Source organism: Pinus tabuliformis, chromosome 4_1 (genome assembly GCF_031772625.1).
Source record: "Pinus tabuliformis cultivar Carrire ecotype Pingquan chromosome 4_1, CPIR1, whole genome shotgun sequence".
NCBI lineage: Eukaryota > Viridiplantae > Streptophyta > Pinopsida > Pinales > Pinaceae > Pinus > Pinus tabuliformis.
This window is the reverse complement of record NC_142303.1, coordinates 884,526,490-884,543,341: the sequence shown is the minus strand read 5'-3', so window position 1 is coordinate 884,543,341 and position 16,852 is coordinate 884,526,490. Positions and strand designations below refer to the sequence as shown.

The following is a 16,852-nucleotide window of genomic DNA, read 5'->3' as shown; positions in this document are numbered from 1 at the left end:
ACCTCATTCTTCCTCTTCACAAAGAAGATTCAGGTTTTCCCGCAATAGTCATCAATAAATATGACATAATATTGTGATCCCTGTGTCGATGCCATTGGCATTTATCCACATACATCTGAATGAATAAAATCCAAGATCCCCTTAGACCTAATCTCATTGGTCGAAAAAGTATCCTTGACATTCTTTCCAAGTGCACACCCTCTGCACGTGTCCTATTGCTCGATATTGAACTCCGGGAGACCAGTGACAATCTCCCTCATAATCGACAACGCCCTCTAGTGCATGTGTCCCATCCTCCTATGCCATAGCCCACACAGGTTCTTTCTATCATGTACCAATTTCTAAACAAGTTTGCCCATCAACCTGTATAAGTTTCCCTCTCTAACCCCTATAGCCATTGTTGAGCCTAGGCTAGACTTCTTTAAATGAATGAACACTTGCCCATTCCTAAACATGACTACATATCATTTGTTCTCAATTACTAAGACTAAGAGCAAGTTCTTCTCCAGTGTTGGTACAAATAACATGTCCTTGGCTTTGAACGTCCCCCCTTCACTACATAGTTGGCATCATTACCAAGCTCCACAGATAAATCTGAGTCACTCTCCATCATAAGCTAAATAGCTCCATTGCCTCTGTCATATGTCGTGATGCACCTCTATCCAAGCACCAAACGCTCCTAGTGATGGTGCAAGTAGATAGACAAGAGACAAATGAGAAGTCTTTCTCAAACTTCGCTGCAAAATCATGAATCTGAACTTTTGTTGATGTTGTTGTCTGTTGTGACTTCCCCTTACCCTTCTCCTCCTTCAGACACTTGTGATGCATACTACATAGTGCCCATTCTTTTAGCAAATGAAGCACTTGAGCTTGCAAAAGTACTTTTTCTTTCCTTGCTAAGAGGTTTCCCCTTCATTGTTACCTTTGGAACCCTTCCCTTTGCCCTTTTTGGCCATACTAACCAAGGTCAAGCTATCTTCTCAATCTCCCTAATTGTTGGCTTTAGACTCCTCCCGAGTCTCTTCCTAGATGTAGTCATCCCAAAGCTTTTCTCGATTGGGAACGTGTTCCCGAGCATAGATCCACTTATCAAATGGTTCCCATGACTTGGGAATACCATTCAGTGCCAAATTTATGAGTTTTACGTCCCCCACTTTCTCCCCAATCGCTGCATGATGATCCCATGTCTGGGTGATCCTCATGAAGTAACTGATAGCGTTATCAAACCTTGACATTTGGATGAATCTGAGCTTGTTTCTCAAGATCATCTTCCTATTCATGTCATCACTCTAGAACACGTCCCAATAGTTTTATACATATCCCTGGCCGGCTCTTTTCTGCCAAGTGTGGGATCAAATGCTTCTTCACAACATCCATGATAATCCTGTGGGCTCTGATGTTTTCTTCACATTAGCCGCCTTATGTTGGATCTGTCGGTTCAGGGCCCATACTTCATGGAAACCCCATGGTCCAAGTTATGGGCATGGACCATCTTTTGAAACACTCAGTGGAGACACTGCCACACAAGACCTTTGCATTGCATGATTTATGATGTTGTTATGGAGAATTCGCCTACCTTTAGAGACATATATCCACACTTCATGAGGTTGGGGCATTTACTCGTCAAATCATTCTACATGTGGCTTGACGACTTTATTTTTATGATGCATTAGTTTACTTGATTTTAAAAGAGTTAGATTTTGTTTTCTTAGGCTACATCTAAGGAATTAAATTAGATAATGATATTTTATTGTAAAGGAATTTAGATCTCCCTCTATAAATAGAGGAGGGCTTCCTCATTTGTACTCATGGTGGGATTGTGATAACACTCCTCTTTTTGGAACTCAATGGAAATATCTTTATAGAGTACTTTTGTTGCTAATGATTATCTATGTGGTGAATGTCTTTGACTTAGAAGCTATTTTTTCATGACTGTTTCTTCTACATCATTAAAGGCATTATTGTGATTGCTCAAGGCTACTAGGGTCGATCCATTTCAAGGGCAACTTTGTCTCTTGGAAAGAGGACGTCTAGAGGCTCTTCTCACACCCTCTCCTTTGTTGGTTTGGGGTAAGTTTAAATCCTCCTTGTTAGGCCATACAACTAAGTTCTTTATGGTATTGATTCTATTTCATGCAATAGACGATCTTGTGGTTGAAGGCTTTCAGGGAGGGAACCTTTCTAGTGGAGCCATGATTTCATGATTTTTCCTTAATTAATCAAGGACTTAATTCAGCGATCAAGTTCTAGACTCTTTCTCTAATCCACAAACAATAGATAATCAAGTTAAGAGGATTTTCTTATTGGTCTCATCTTGCCACTTGATTCCTCTTGACTCCAAAGCCCCATAAGGGTATTGGTAATGACTTCATATCTCGCCATCCCCCTTTTTTCCTTTCACACAAAAAACCCTAAAAATATCCAAAAACTAATTTCACCAAGGCTCCCATTGACATCATCTTGTGCCCTTTTTACTAAAGCTTAGTGATCCCGGTAGGGAAGCCCCCCTTGAGTCAGAGGAGAGCTAGCCTAAAGTGAGAGGACCGGTTGTTGAGGTGACTGTGGGTGACTTTCCTGAAGGTTCTCGTCAGATTGTGAATTGCAGATAGGGGTTATTATCACACACATACAATTTGGGCAATAATAGTGGACAACACTAGATCTACTTATATCCTCTCAACGGAGTCCTTTTAGTTTACCCCATATGCCCAAAAAGAAGAAGCACTAGTCTTCTACATTCTAATCAATCATAAATAATTCAAATGGTATTTATGTTTTAGAGTAAATTTAGGGTTTTTAGATTGCATTTAATTTTTAGTTGTCAAAAACCCCAGATGTCTAGTATTTTCTTTTGCATGTTTTTGACCTCAAATCCTAGGGTGTTTTTGCATGTTTTTGACAAAAACCTATTCTCATTGCAAAAAATGGCCTTGTTGACCTATATTGTTGCATATCTAGGGCTAGACGCCTTGTTTTAATTGGTTGTGGATTTTCAGAATTCATTTGTTATATAAACCCTATCTATCCATTGTTTTAGCCCCTAGATTTACTTAATTGATGAATTGTTCAAAGGGCTCGATTGTATTGTTGTTATAACTTGTTCACTGCTATAAATTTTCATATTTTATACAATTTTTGTAACAACCATTGGTAATTTTCAGATTTGCATTCTTTAGGGATTGTTTTGCATGAGATTATTATTAAATAAACTCCTTAGAACAACCTTAGAGCAATTTAAACCAAATCTGAAGTTAACTTTGAGAGACCACCTTATTCATAATTAACTTGATATATCTTGTTGGTGGTGAAATAGGTAGCTACTTAAGGGACCCTAGACTTGCTTGTTTCTTGCCTTAGGAACCCTAAGTCCTATTATGGAAAGCTCCCTTGTATTGGATCGAGAAATTGTTGCTTAGGTGAGAACGACAACACTTCTAATATTCCACTAGTGTTAGAAACTTCTGAAGGATTTGCACTAACAAGCTTAAGGGCATTTTCTCTCTATTTCACTCTCTTTTACAGGCTATTGTGTAATTTTTACCTTTCGCACACTTATGGTTATGGCTATAGCCCTTTATCTCTAAAGTGATCTTGGACTCTCTCTTTCTAAAGTGCACTGGCATAGAATTGTTGCTATTGCTTTATCCTTCACTAGATTAAGGTGTGCTAGATGGTTAACTATAGATCTTCTATCTCTTATGAATCTCAACATGCTACCATAGCTAGTGTCAACCTATCTCACCCTATTCAACGCTCATTTTTCTAGGGTTTAACCCTCTTTTGAAGGACATCTCCTAGTGCTTTTACAGGTAGGGTTTATACCCTATTCCAAGACCAGCACACTCCTTCCTTACTATTTTCACTGATAAATATTACAGATTCATTGAACCATAGTGAAAATTTCTTATAGAGGTTGACACTCAGTGTTTTTCTAAGGTATATACCTAATCTCGAAACTAGCACACTCATCCTAAACTTTTTTGGTTATATACTACAGTTTTGGTGAATTGTATTGCAAATTTTCGGAAGAGGTCGCTACAATTGTATATTAGTTGTATACAGGAAACTTAACAACTACGGATTCAAAACGGTTTGTAACGCTCCCTCCCAACCCCCTTAAGCTAACCTCGGCTAAATGGGAGGTGTTACTTTTAATTAACCCAACCGCCATTGTCTCATCATGGAAATGGGGCTGCAAAATTTCTCCCTTCCCCTAAGTTAGCAGAATTAACTTTGGACAATACAGTGACATTCACCTCATCAAGAGCTTTCTAGCGATATGAATTTTTCCTCGATACAATGCCCAAATCAAAGATTATGCCCATTTAAAGTTTGTGCCCCTTAACCTTGCTACATTAGCAAGGATCAGCCACGTGGCACTGCCACCTCACACGAGGCCCAATGTGGAGCCTTCCAAATCATAGCACCACTGCACCATCGCACCATCCTCTCTAAGAATGATCTACTCCAAAACACATTGTCGCAACGGAATTATTCCCATCAACCAATAGTGAGAACCGCCATCTAGCGCTCCTATTGGATTGCGCCCTTACCTCTCAGCGTACTTAGTGCCAACCTCCATACAGCGTCATGAATATTTCCACTAGGTAACAGAGATAATCTTCATCCCACACCTTCCGTCTATCCAGCAAGTTCTATTAACTCTGCGGCTAGCTATGAAATGACGCCACTAACATTCCTCCACGGCCCTGAGCCCCGCGATGACGTGGCCCCCATTCACATGTATCATTAAGTCAACACTGCATGGAAATCCCCAAGCGAGTTGGCGCCACAAGCCACTGCCACATGTCTTCTAGGTGACACATCAACCTAACCTCCACATCACTTGTTTCTTTGACAACATGTTGATGTTAAGATGATGTCATCCTACCACATGGCACTCCCTGAAGGTGCCACATGTCACCCAAAATATGGCCACTTGACCTACCAAAAGGCCATATTTGCATGCCATGTGTCACGCTGCTAGCAAGCCACATCAGCAACTTTGCCACGTCACAAGTACACGTCATTCGCATCTCATGTGGCATATGCCACCTCAGCTTAAGTCAAGGGTCCCACCAAATCCCAAACCTCCGTGCAACAATGCTTTTCTCATTTAAGGACAGAGAGGGAATTTTGTCGCAACCTCTGTCAACATGCCCGACTGAAAGGTACCCACCGTCACACGTCCGCAGCATGATGGCAATTTCAATGGCAGGTGACAGGTATTTTCACGTCCCGCGAACTTTATCAACCATACCCCCTTTTGCAGACAATCTCCTAGCATTCACAACACGTCCCACGAAAGTAGGACTAGCTCGTTCTTAGCTCAAATGGCCATAATCAACTTTTAATGTTTGTACAAATTTTGTTTAATGCAACAGGGATATAGGTGGAGACAAATTGCAACAAAGCTTGATTATTTCCCCAAGCCATTCCCAAGCAACTTCTCCTCCCAAGCTCTAAAATCGATGTCATCTCTCTCAGTTCAGTCATCATTTATAATTTACATAATCAATTCATATAAGAATATTTACATGAAGGGTGACAAAAATGGTTGTTATAGGGTTGTTCCCCCATCTAAATGGGTCAAAATTATCATACTTGGGAAGACCAAATCACTGTGCTTCTTAAGAATCAAAGGCTTATCGATGTCCCTAGAAAGACCTTTTCCTCTTGCCATTGGTGACCATTACAATATCATGACCGAAGAAGGATGTAGTTCTTAGGCTAATCACCTAATATGTTGAGCTAGAATTGAAACATCACACCAAGAATAATAAAATTGCAAAAGAAATTTGGGAACACTTTTAGATACCAAAAACTTTTTAGGATTGTGAATACCAATCTAGTCAATAGACTTGAAAACCAATCTTTCAAACCTCAATATGGGGCATTTCAATGGTGTTGACAAACATATGGCAAGATTCAAGAACTTTAAGGCTAATATCATCACTCCAGATGGCAATGCTAAACTAGATACAAAAAATGTAAGTATCATTCTTAATAATCTTTCTCCAGTATTCAAGTCCCTTGCCATTATTTTTTGTAGCATTCCTCTATTTGTAAATGGATACACTACGCCCTCTCTAGAGGATGTCTCTCTAACATAACCCAGCAATAAGTAAGTTTGAGGAAAATGGAAGAATTAACCCCTTTAGATCAAGCTCATCTTAAAGATGCCTCAACCACTTGTGAGCATGAGGCTCAAGGGGAGAATTATTAATCTTCTCAAAAAAGGAAACTCATATCCACTCTCTATCATAAGGAAGGCCATGCCTTCAAAGTTAAAAAAAGTATTCGACATATTTTACCTATAACATCCCACCTACTTTTGCCTAGCTACTTCAATTCTACCATGTATTTATATCTGCCCCCTCCTGCTCTCTTTCGAAATCCTGAAATCATTGCCTTTTGAGTGGTCGTTTCAGATATGGGGAAAGCTCCAAAAATGCAACCCCCGTGACCTATTAAGAAACTAGACATATTCCCTAAATTTCCTCTTCGATCCTCTACTTCATATCATATGGCCTTAATGTTAGAGAAGCACGGTCACCTAATTGTCCAATTCACAAGCATTTGCCCATCTGCCCCCTTCCAAATACCGAAGTCCTTGCCTTTTGTGTGTTTGTTTCAACAATGTGAAAAGTTCCAAAAACATAACCCACATGATCTATTAAGAAACTAGACAATATCCCTAAATTTCCTCTTCCATCCTCTACCTCATGTCATTGGCATTGGCATTAGAGGAGCAAAGCCACTTAATTGGTTAATCCACAATTATTTGGCCATTCCCTAGATCTATGGCCAAATACGTCAATAGAAACTAGAAAGATTTGATCGAAGGTATTCTTACTCATTACTTTTGTAGCAGCAACATTTATATTTGAAGCCAAAGAAGACAAGGATCTCCTCCATAAATGGCCCATACTTCGTTGGCACCAATGAAATGAGCCTAGACCAATGTAGTCCAAAATTTAATTGTAAGCATGATGTTCCCTCAGTGGTGTTGAAGAATGTAACTAGTGTCGGTCTTCATAATTGTATTTGAGTCATGATGTAATGTATTTATCAAGAGAAAGAAAAAAAAAAATATTATTAAATAAATTGACTTATTAAAGCATGGGTTTCATGCTTGGGTCAATTGTTTTTAAGTCAAAGCCTCCATTGAAGGCTTCTAGGGTTTATGTAAGTGTCCTTGTCCATGTCATATTGTAAAAGACCCTTCTTGGTCTCTATTTGTCAAAGAAGAAATTTACTTTATTGTAAAATAGATCAATTAGGCCTCCTCCACCAAGTCAACCTAAACTGAGGGTGGAAACAATATATAAAGGCAGCAACTCAGCATTATTTGTCACTCTCACTCACCAAGCTCGATCTGCAGTTGTTGGGGCAGTAAAAAGTGTGAAATTCGAGGGATAAGAAGAAGGAGGAGGTATATATCAAGCACAAGAAGTCAAAATTCTCTCTCTCTCACACGTGTGAAGCTGTCAAGCTTCTGGAGGGGCCGAAAACTGTAATAATACTGAAGCTAGACAGAAATTGTCGTTGGGGTCAAATTTTTGTAGCTGGGAAGCCGAAATTCTAGGTGGTTGTTGGGTTGACGCTGCTAGATAAGAAGAGACTACTAAATCATCTTGGAAGGCTAATTTGGTGGAGGAGCAAAATCTGTTGGTCTAGGGTCTTGGTCCATCTTATTTTGAATTATTGAAGGAAGTGTTCTTCACTAGGTTTTCCCCTATATAGGGGGTTTTAGCCCTGGCTGAATGCCTGCATTTGGTGTCCTTGGTCTTTGTGCTTTGGTTTTGATACTGCTTAATGAACTAAGACAAGAATATGTTAAAATTGGCAACTAGGGCCAAACTCCATGTGGGTCATCTTATTTATGGCAGCTGATATTTTTCTTGGATTCCTCTCATCAAGAGGTGTAGGATTGATCTAAAGATCATCCAATTCCGATAAGTATTCATGGAGATATGAATTTATTTGTGTTATGGGACAATTCGTCAAGGTCGGCTAGCAACCAAATAACCCCCACTTGTGCTCAATGTTTTAGTATAAAAGGAGGTGGCTTGATAGTCATTTAGACACACACTTCACTCTTGATTTCTCTCCACTTGTTTTGGGTTTTAGTGGCAAGAGAAATCTAAGATGATGAAGCCCTAGACGCAGGAGGAAAGGAGATGTTTTGGCCGCAGTCAAGAAGGGGTATGTACGTTGTCCTAAATAGAGGTATGATGCCCTAACCGCAGTCCAGTCTAGGAGTAGAAGCCGTTGTCTAAGTTGTGCACTAATCCACAATCAAGGAAGGGCTAACGCTGCCCTAAACACAGTCTTAAAGGAAGGGTTATAGCCCAGCTTTGGAGGAGCCATAGCTGATGTAAAACGTGCCCTAGACGCAGTCTATACATAGCTGAATGCAGACAAGATAGAGACCTAAACGCAGTCACCTTAACGTTGTTCTAGGCCGCATTTTGTGGAGGGTTTCATGTGCCCTAAACTGCTGTGAGAAGGGATCTGAATGGTTCCTTATATGCAGTCTCATGACTACCCTAGCCGCAGGAAAAGAGAAGGTTACAGGTGCCCTTGACGCAGTCCATTAGTAGGATTGTTTAGGAGGTCTGCTATATCAAGGAGGACTGTTATGATGCAGCGTGGAGGGCAGCATCTCATTGGAGGACAACCACAGTCATTAGGAGCAATTTTGGGCCAGTTTTGATGGGTTGTTAGGGACTGTGGTTAGTACCCTAACCAGTCCCAGAATTGCAGCATTGCAGCATGTTCAAGAGTTGACATTTCTATAGGCTAAATGTTGTTGCGTTAATAATGATTGGACACTATCTGGGATATGTTTGCTACAAGGGTTGCTATGTGCTAGGCCGCAGGCCATAGCACCATAGCAAGGGCTGCTAAGGGCAGTCAAGGGTGTGCAGCACAAGTGTATCAAAGTGCAGCACTGTGATAATGAATGTTGCAATGAGATGCAACATGATGGGGCACAAGAAGGTACAGTATGATGTGTGCAGCAGTATGATGTGTGCAGTAGTATGATGTGTGCAGTAGTATGATGTGGTGCAGCAATATGATGTATGCAGCGTGATTATATGGTGCAGCAGTATGATGTGTGCAACGTGATTATATGGTGCAGCAGTATGATGTGTGCAGCATGGTAATGAGGTCCAGCATGATGATTGGGTGTAGCACAGGGAGGTGTAGCACAGTGATGGAGTCACCTTGGATCAGTGGAAGCAGTATGCCTTCTACTCAGCTCAGATCAACTACCTCATATGCTATCTTCTTAGAGAAGATTTATACTCTTATCTACATAAGTCAAAAGGTTGACTTCTAATGTATATGTACTATCTCTCTCTCTGCTGAACTATTGAAGAACATATAAGAAGAATTGATCAAGGGTTTCCCCAGATTGGGGTTTGTCCCTGGCTAGCGCCACATTTTCTGTCCTCTTGTCTTCTGCGATTTATGTTTATGTTCTATGTGCAATTTACTATTATGCTGATGTGATTGATAATCTGGAAAAGATATTGAGCTAATTAGGAAAATTGAAATAAATTGCTCTAAGCATAGAACATACCTAAAATTCAATAGAATAACATAAGTAAGATTATAAGAATTCAAAGATATCACAAGTAATTATCAACTAGAGAAAATATTTTTGCTTTTCGATTTTCTAACATGGTTTCAGAGCTAAGGTGAAGAAGGAAGAAAAAGGAAGGTTGAAGATCCACTGAGGAAAAGGAGATCCAGGAAAGGTGATTAAAGAGGATCATATAAAGAGACGAGCCTAGTATCTATAGGAACTATGTCCAACTCAATGAAGGGAGGAAACAAACTAGAAGAAGCCTCTAACTACATGGCCTAGAAAAAGAGGATAGATCTCATTCTCGAAAAAAACAAGATTTTGAATCTTGTTCAAGGAAAAATCAAGAAGCCTACATATGAATCAAGTGCAGCACAGAAAGAAAAGTTAAAAGAAACAAAAATGTTGGCTATGAACCTAATAGTGGATGGAGTTAAGGACAACCTAATTCCGTACATATCCAACATAAATTCCGCTCAAGAAATGTATGAATCTCTCACCAAATTATTCATCATCGAGAACATTGGTCAAATAGTAAGCCTCAAGAATGAATTAAGGACTATTAAGATGACAAAAGATGATATTGTATCATCCTACTTTATAAGGATATCTAGAATCAGAGATGAACTCCAAGATATAGATGAAGTTGTCCCAGAAAAGGAGCTCGTAATTACTCCTCTTCTAGGACTACCAAAATCTTGGAGTGTTTTTGCATCGGGACTTAACAGTTGGATGGATACTCCAACATTTGAACAAATGTGGAACGAACGCATGCAGTCAAGAAGAATCTCGAGTATCATTAGTAAACAACAAGAAGGAGGATGAAGAAGAAAACACCTCTAATGCTTTTTCTGCTCAGCACAAGAAGAAGGGAACCTTCAAGAAGTTCAAAGGACCAAAGAAGAAAGTTGACCTATCCAAGATTGAATGTTATAATTGTCACAAGATGGGTCACTACAAAAGTCATAGTCCTAAAGATAAGGAATAAGAAGAGAGAAAGAGAACATGCAAATATTGTTGATGAAGCTCCACCTAAGAGAAACAAGACTAAAGAATCTGAAATCAAAGACCTATTTGCCAAAGACTCTTAGGGAATACTATCCCTCGCATATCCTTCTATCTTAAGCTTTGCATTATTTTCCTTTATATTTTGATTTCTAAAGTTTGTAGGTCTAACATGTCTTGTTAGAACATTTCCGAATTATTTTGATAAGTTATAGGTATCCCTCAAGAGTGGATTAAGAGGGAGCCCTCACCATTCTACCAAAAGATAAGCATCATGTTCTTTGTCTTCTCCTTATGTTTGGTTTCCCTTTCATATCAAGACTTGTTTAAACTTTATATTATATGATAATAACCTTTTATTTATATTTTCCTTGGTTAGGAAAGCTTACTAAATACTCAAGATTATTGAGGAGACTTCAAAGGATAGACTTGAAGCATGGAAGAAGTTCTGTTAAAGATTTGATGTCCTACAAGGTTTGTTAAAGAACAATTCAAGGTATGTCTTAGTCTACAAGTTTTATTGCAAGGTTCTCTTCATAGAAAAGGTATATTCATTCTCTTTTGAAATTTGCTTTAGAATACTAATATCGTTATGTCTAGGGTTTTGAATCTTAAATATTCTTGTTAGATTGATTAATCATTAGATTGAATCTACTCTCGTTATATTACCATTTTGATCATTCTTGTGAAACCCTAACCCTTAGGGCTCACTGTAAAACCATAGCCTTTTGTTGCTAAGGGTATGTCAATTATGAAACCCTAGTCTACTTATGGTTGATGATGTAGTCTAGAAATCCTATTATTTTTTATGTTTAGGGTCTTGGTATTGTTATGATAGAAACCCTAGTTCTTTGGGGCTTGTTGTTAATGTTTAAGTTAAATATTGAAATCCTAGATCTTTAGGATTTGGCGAATTAGGGTTTATGAACAAAACCTCTGCAATATTTATAGTAAAGGCTCAAGTATTTGTCTGAGTGGTCTATCCAAAACAATAACAAACATAAATACATAACTTAGTATCTGGTAATCATATTGCTTGATTGGGATAAATACAATAACGATTTATTTCCTCTGCTATGGAAAATGCAGCATTCTTAAAATGATAGAAAGTATGGGCTATTAAGGCTTCATTCTGTGGTCCGTTTATAAATTCGCAACTCCTAACAGAAAACTGAATCTTTGAATAGTCTATGTAAACCATACACTTATAACTCTCGTTATCAGAAAGTAGTCTCAAGTAATGACGTTAACCAAAATTTGTTGGGATACTCTGAAAATGAACGAAAAACCCTAATCCAAAGGTTGCAGGGTCTAAAAATCCCAGTAAAATAATAAGGGTCAAGCCACGGAAATAGACATCCACAGTACAGACGTGACATTGTAAACCAACACCGACATATTAAGAACTCATAATTCATAAGAATCTTGGTTCGAACGTAAAGACGGAGTGTTTCATAATCCAACAATGTTCAAATCTTGTTTCGCGTCTCGTAAGCCATCTCAGCCGGCAAGCAGGCTGTTCCGTGCAATTCCTGATGGACTTTAGCGGAATAAAATACCCCTTCTCCACCCCCGGTATCTCAGCTAAAGAGAAACCTACGAGTGTTGTAAAAAAACTCAATTTTTTGGGGGTGAAGATAGCAATTAAAGAAAATAGACCTACCTGAAACTCACGCAACCAATCTGGCGAGCCCTCCCTGGTGCCGTCCATATCGTAGTGTTGTGTTGGAAATTGGAAGTTATTCCATCAACCTGATTGATCCTCGGGGCACCACGAGCCGATGAGCCTGCCTTTGTTGCAAAAGGAAGAGGCATTTGTAATTGTTTCGGTAAGTTCGGTGCTAACATTCAAATTTAAATTTAAAACTGAAATGCATCTGAGAAGAACATACATGTGGAAAAATTGATAAGCAGAGTCCGAAGTTCCCAGCACTATCTCTCTTCCCACTTACAAGCGATTAGGATGCAAGCGTGCAGAGAGTGTCAAGTATTATGTTTGCGCACAATCGCTAATTTGATTACATTATAATTATTATTATAATGTATTGCGATGAGTGTCCCAATTTTCAATTTGTATTTTCCGACTAGTCAACGGGAAGTATCGTCACGATAATATATTACCACTAATGTGCATAATTTTCAATTTGCATTATGATTTTTGTCATTAACCCAAGGAACCGTAAAACTATCATTAGTATAGTATTTTGCCACCAGAGTTCCCTAACTTTTACATTGCAATAGGTTTCCGAAAGCCCATTTTATACCCTAAGGGATTGTAAAAGTATCATTATTATTATATTTTACCACGGATGTCCCTTAATTTTCATTTTGCATTATTTTTTTCAAACCCATTTTGCTCCTAGTGACGGGTTTGTAAAATATAATTAAGGCGTAGGTTCTTATGTATTATGTGTTTTTCACATACGGAACCTATCTCATCATATTTTTAGATATTTGACAGTAGACCTCACTTTTGCCTCTATACTTTCAATAGGTTGTTGAGTAAATTGTGTAATTTAATCTTGATTTTGTTTGTGTTTAAGTTATATTATTTATGGATCATTATTACAACACTTTTTAGGTTGATTTTTGTTTTTTTTTTTTTTTTAAGTTAAATGATGATAATGTAAATGTTAGCATAAATGATCATATTTGGTTGAAACATTATGTAATTATCAAACATAACTCATTTTGATTGACTAGCTTGAGATATGGGACTGACAGATCCACAGTCAAGGGAGTGTTGCTAGTGGGTGAGTTGGCGTGAAAACACACCCCACCACCACACAGTTATAACCAAAATGATGGAGGAAGCAAGTGTCAACTTCTACAGTTCACCCAAGATGTGAAAGGGGGAACTGAAAAGAAAAACATTGGATGTTGTGGAGATAGGGGGCAAAAAGGAGAATTGCAACTGAGAATTTTCTATTGAGAGCTCTTGGGGCATCATCCCCATAATTGATGCATTGGAGCAGCAGTATTGTGGTGCCTAAGCTAAAAAGATTAGTGGGAGGCTCAGCGAAGGAATTGGGTGAAGAGTGCTTGCAAAAGAGGGTTGATAAAGAATCGGGACGAGGGGAGCAATGGCCGGCGTATGCGAAGTTAGGGTTTCAGCAGGTCTTTTGGTCGCCGGCGCCGCCTCCACTGGTTTGTTGGATGCAGGATCGGATTGGAACCAGGTCGTGGGTTTCATAGCATTCAATCGCGCATGCAGGACTTGGCCCGGATCCATAAACGAAGAGGAGCAGCAGGATCCGATTCAACACAATCGGTTTCTCAAGGTCTTTTCTTTGGCACGATCCGTCTGCCTCAGGGCGAATCGGGGCAATGCGCCTCACTGTCTGGGGATATATGTTCCAGATCTATCGCCCTTCACTCAATATCGGAGTGATGAGACCTACACCGCTGGTGACTTACCTTGGACAGATATCCATGTCTGCGTAAATGGGGAATCGCTTATCCCATTGCTCCTTATGGGTTTTCTGCGAGTTCGATCCACAATACGGCTGTTTTCAAAGGATCTGGGTAAAGATCTACCGCGGGTCGGAAAGCGAGAGCCGGTACTCCAAAGGGTTGAGGCTACTCAGTTCTCGGTGGCTCTGGATTGGGAGGCGGCCATCTTGACAGCCGGAAATTTTAGCCACGAGAATCCCATCTTCAAGACGCCCTCTCGGCGTATGATACAAAGCCCCCAGCATCTCTTCAGATGCCCTGATCGGGGAAACGGCTCACCAGAGCGGGCCAATCGTTATAGACCCGAGGAGGAACGATCGGATCTAGCCAGATTTAGGCAAAAGACAGTTGGAAGCCAGCCAGAGCCAGAACTCAAACCAGTAAAATAGAACCTGAACAAGGCAGACATAACAGATCTGAAACAAATCTTTATCAGATCAACAGAAGGAAGACACGTTTGTGTGCAGATCTGGGAATGGATGACTGTATTGGATTTAAAAAAAGAGATACAGGTCAAACTGGGCACTCCAGTTGCCTTACAAAATCTTTTATTTTCAGGGCTATGCATGCAGGATCAACACACCCTCCAGCATTACAGGGTTGTAAAAGACTCAACTGTTATCCTCAATCACCGGCTGCGAGGTGGATCTAAGGGATCTACATCAAAACCTACAGGATCCTACAGAGACGCAGCAAAAGGGACAGAAATTCCAAAGGGGAAAGAACATGCAACTGTTAATATCCCTCCAGGGCAGTATATCGTGGATGAAGTACCAGAGAGCCCCTCCATTCCGTTGGATATCCCAGAGGTAAAGGGCATATTCACAGATCTACAAAAAAACGCCGTTATTTGTAGATTTAACGGCTTCTGGCCTAGATCGGATGCTTTGTATCAATGGATACACACGGCATGGACAAAAAACTGCCGGATCCACCTTTGCTCGAAAGGATTCTTCATAGTAGTCTTTCGCGTTGAAGAAGAGAGGGAAAAAGCTCTTACCGAAGGACCATGGTTCTGGGGCAGTGCGGGACTATTTGTTACCCCCTGGTTCCCGGAGTTTGATCCAAGCACCATGGTGGTGTCAAAAATGCCGGTATGGGTAAGGTTACATAATCTTCCGATGCATTTTTGGCATTTTTCATCATTAGCAGCTATAGGGAATACCCTTGGAAGAATGTTAAAGATTGATACAGAGAGACATTTAAAAGGAATCTTTACCTTTGCTAGAATTTGCGTCGAGGTAGATCTCAGCCAGGGGTTACCAGAAAGCATCATCCTGAACTTCAACAATACTCAATGGAAACAACCTTTGGACTACGAGAATACAGAATTCAGATGCAGGGGATGTCAACAAACAGGCCATCTGTTCAATGCATGCAAAAGCCTCAACAAGAGCAAGCCACAACAAAGGAAGCACAAAGGATGGCAGAACATAGATAATGTCATAAAGAAGAAAACCGCAGAAAAGAAAGCCCCCACAGTACCAGAAGACGAAGAAACAGAAGCAGAGGAGGATGATACCACCATAGAGGAGGTTGATCTAGAGACCCAGAAGGAAAATACAGCAGTCAACAAGGAGCTACAGCCACATTCATTTCAGGCAGAAACCCAGCAAAATCAGACAGAGATGGCAAGCGTGGAACAAAGCATGGGAGGCATCAAACAGCAGCATCACTCAGATACTTCAGATTCAGATAAAGAAACAGGACAACAGAATGAAACAACCCAGATAGTCATTGCCTCGACCGAGCCCACGGTGGGAGAGTGGTGAAAGGTTGAGAAGAAAAAGGGGCGGAAAACCTGAAGCGTGAGTTTCTCTCACTGCCGGAAGTCAGGTTTTTTCCCTTTTTTCGTTCTCTTTTTCTTCTCCTTCTTATTCTTTGTGCACGTTAGTTTACTAACGCTGCGAGCCCAAGTGGCAACATACTGAATGCTTCATTGCATGTGCTAGTGTAACTTTTCATTAAATTTTTAATAAAAGGTTACCGTTTTTTTTCCTTGGAAAAAAAAAGAGGGTTGATAAACCACTCAGACACTTATTGTAAGGATGATAAACCACTAGGCAGAGTGGCAACCACCGAGTGCTTGCTGAAAGGGTTGATAAACCACAGGGTGCTTGCTAAGGAGGCTAATAAACTAGCCTATGCTTTCCAAGTAGGTTGATAACCACCCATATTGTACACTACTAATTATGCAGTGCTTGCGTTGAAAATACAACTAATAAACCACCTACAAAGAAATCCCATACTGCTAAAACGTTGAGTAATACCCCAACTGAACCCATACTGAAAGTCTTAAGAAAGCACTCACTTGGACGATGGATTTGGCTCAAGGGTGTACATCTGCAAGAAATATTGTGTTGCAATTGGCCTACAATTGGGTGGAGAGTTGAAGTCGCACTCTCAGTTTCCATTCATCTATATATTACAATAAGTGACCTACTTGTATTGCCCATGCTTATATATGCAATGTGATTACTTATTCTTGTTATTATATAGTATTAGTTACTTGCATTTGGAGAGGAATGTGTATCTCTGTGTGTTGCAATGTAATGGGTTATGAATAATTATCTTAATTGTGAGGGCTTTGATGAGCCCTGTATTATTGAGATGCTCATGAATGATTAATTACTTACATGATCAACAAGTTAACACTTTGAGTGATTATTATGGTTGATATGCATGATCGATGTGAATGCCTATTATGTATAGTCTGATAACAGCCTATATTGATTGTGTTTGATATTGTTGAGGTAGATTTGTTATAGCTCGGAGGGGTGTTTAGCCTCATTCAAG

General features: G+C 39.8%; 1 protein-coding gene across 2 annotated transcripts in view; it reads right to left on the bottom strand.

Moving 5' to 3' along the window:
- Positions 1 to 12,650, bottom strand: part of BIN4 (double-stranded DNA binding protein) — a 320,378-nt gene extending 307,728 nt beyond the window's left edge. The window contains exons 1-2 of one of the 2 annotated variants that reach the window (XM_089420488.1): positions 12,496 to 12,650; positions 12,267 to 12,394 (exon numbers count right to left, since the gene is read on the bottom strand). In XM_089420488.1, coding sequence (XP_089276614.1) covers positions 12,267 to 12,314 — 48 coding nt within the window. In that variant the 5' untranslated portion in view covers positions 12,315 to 12,394; positions 12,496 to 12,650. The remainder of the gene's footprint in view (positions 1 to 12,266; positions 12,395 to 12,495) is intronic. The other variant, XM_089420489.1, reaches the window with a different exon arrangement.
- Between the last annotated feature and the right edge of the window lie 4,202 nt (positions 12,651 to 16,852).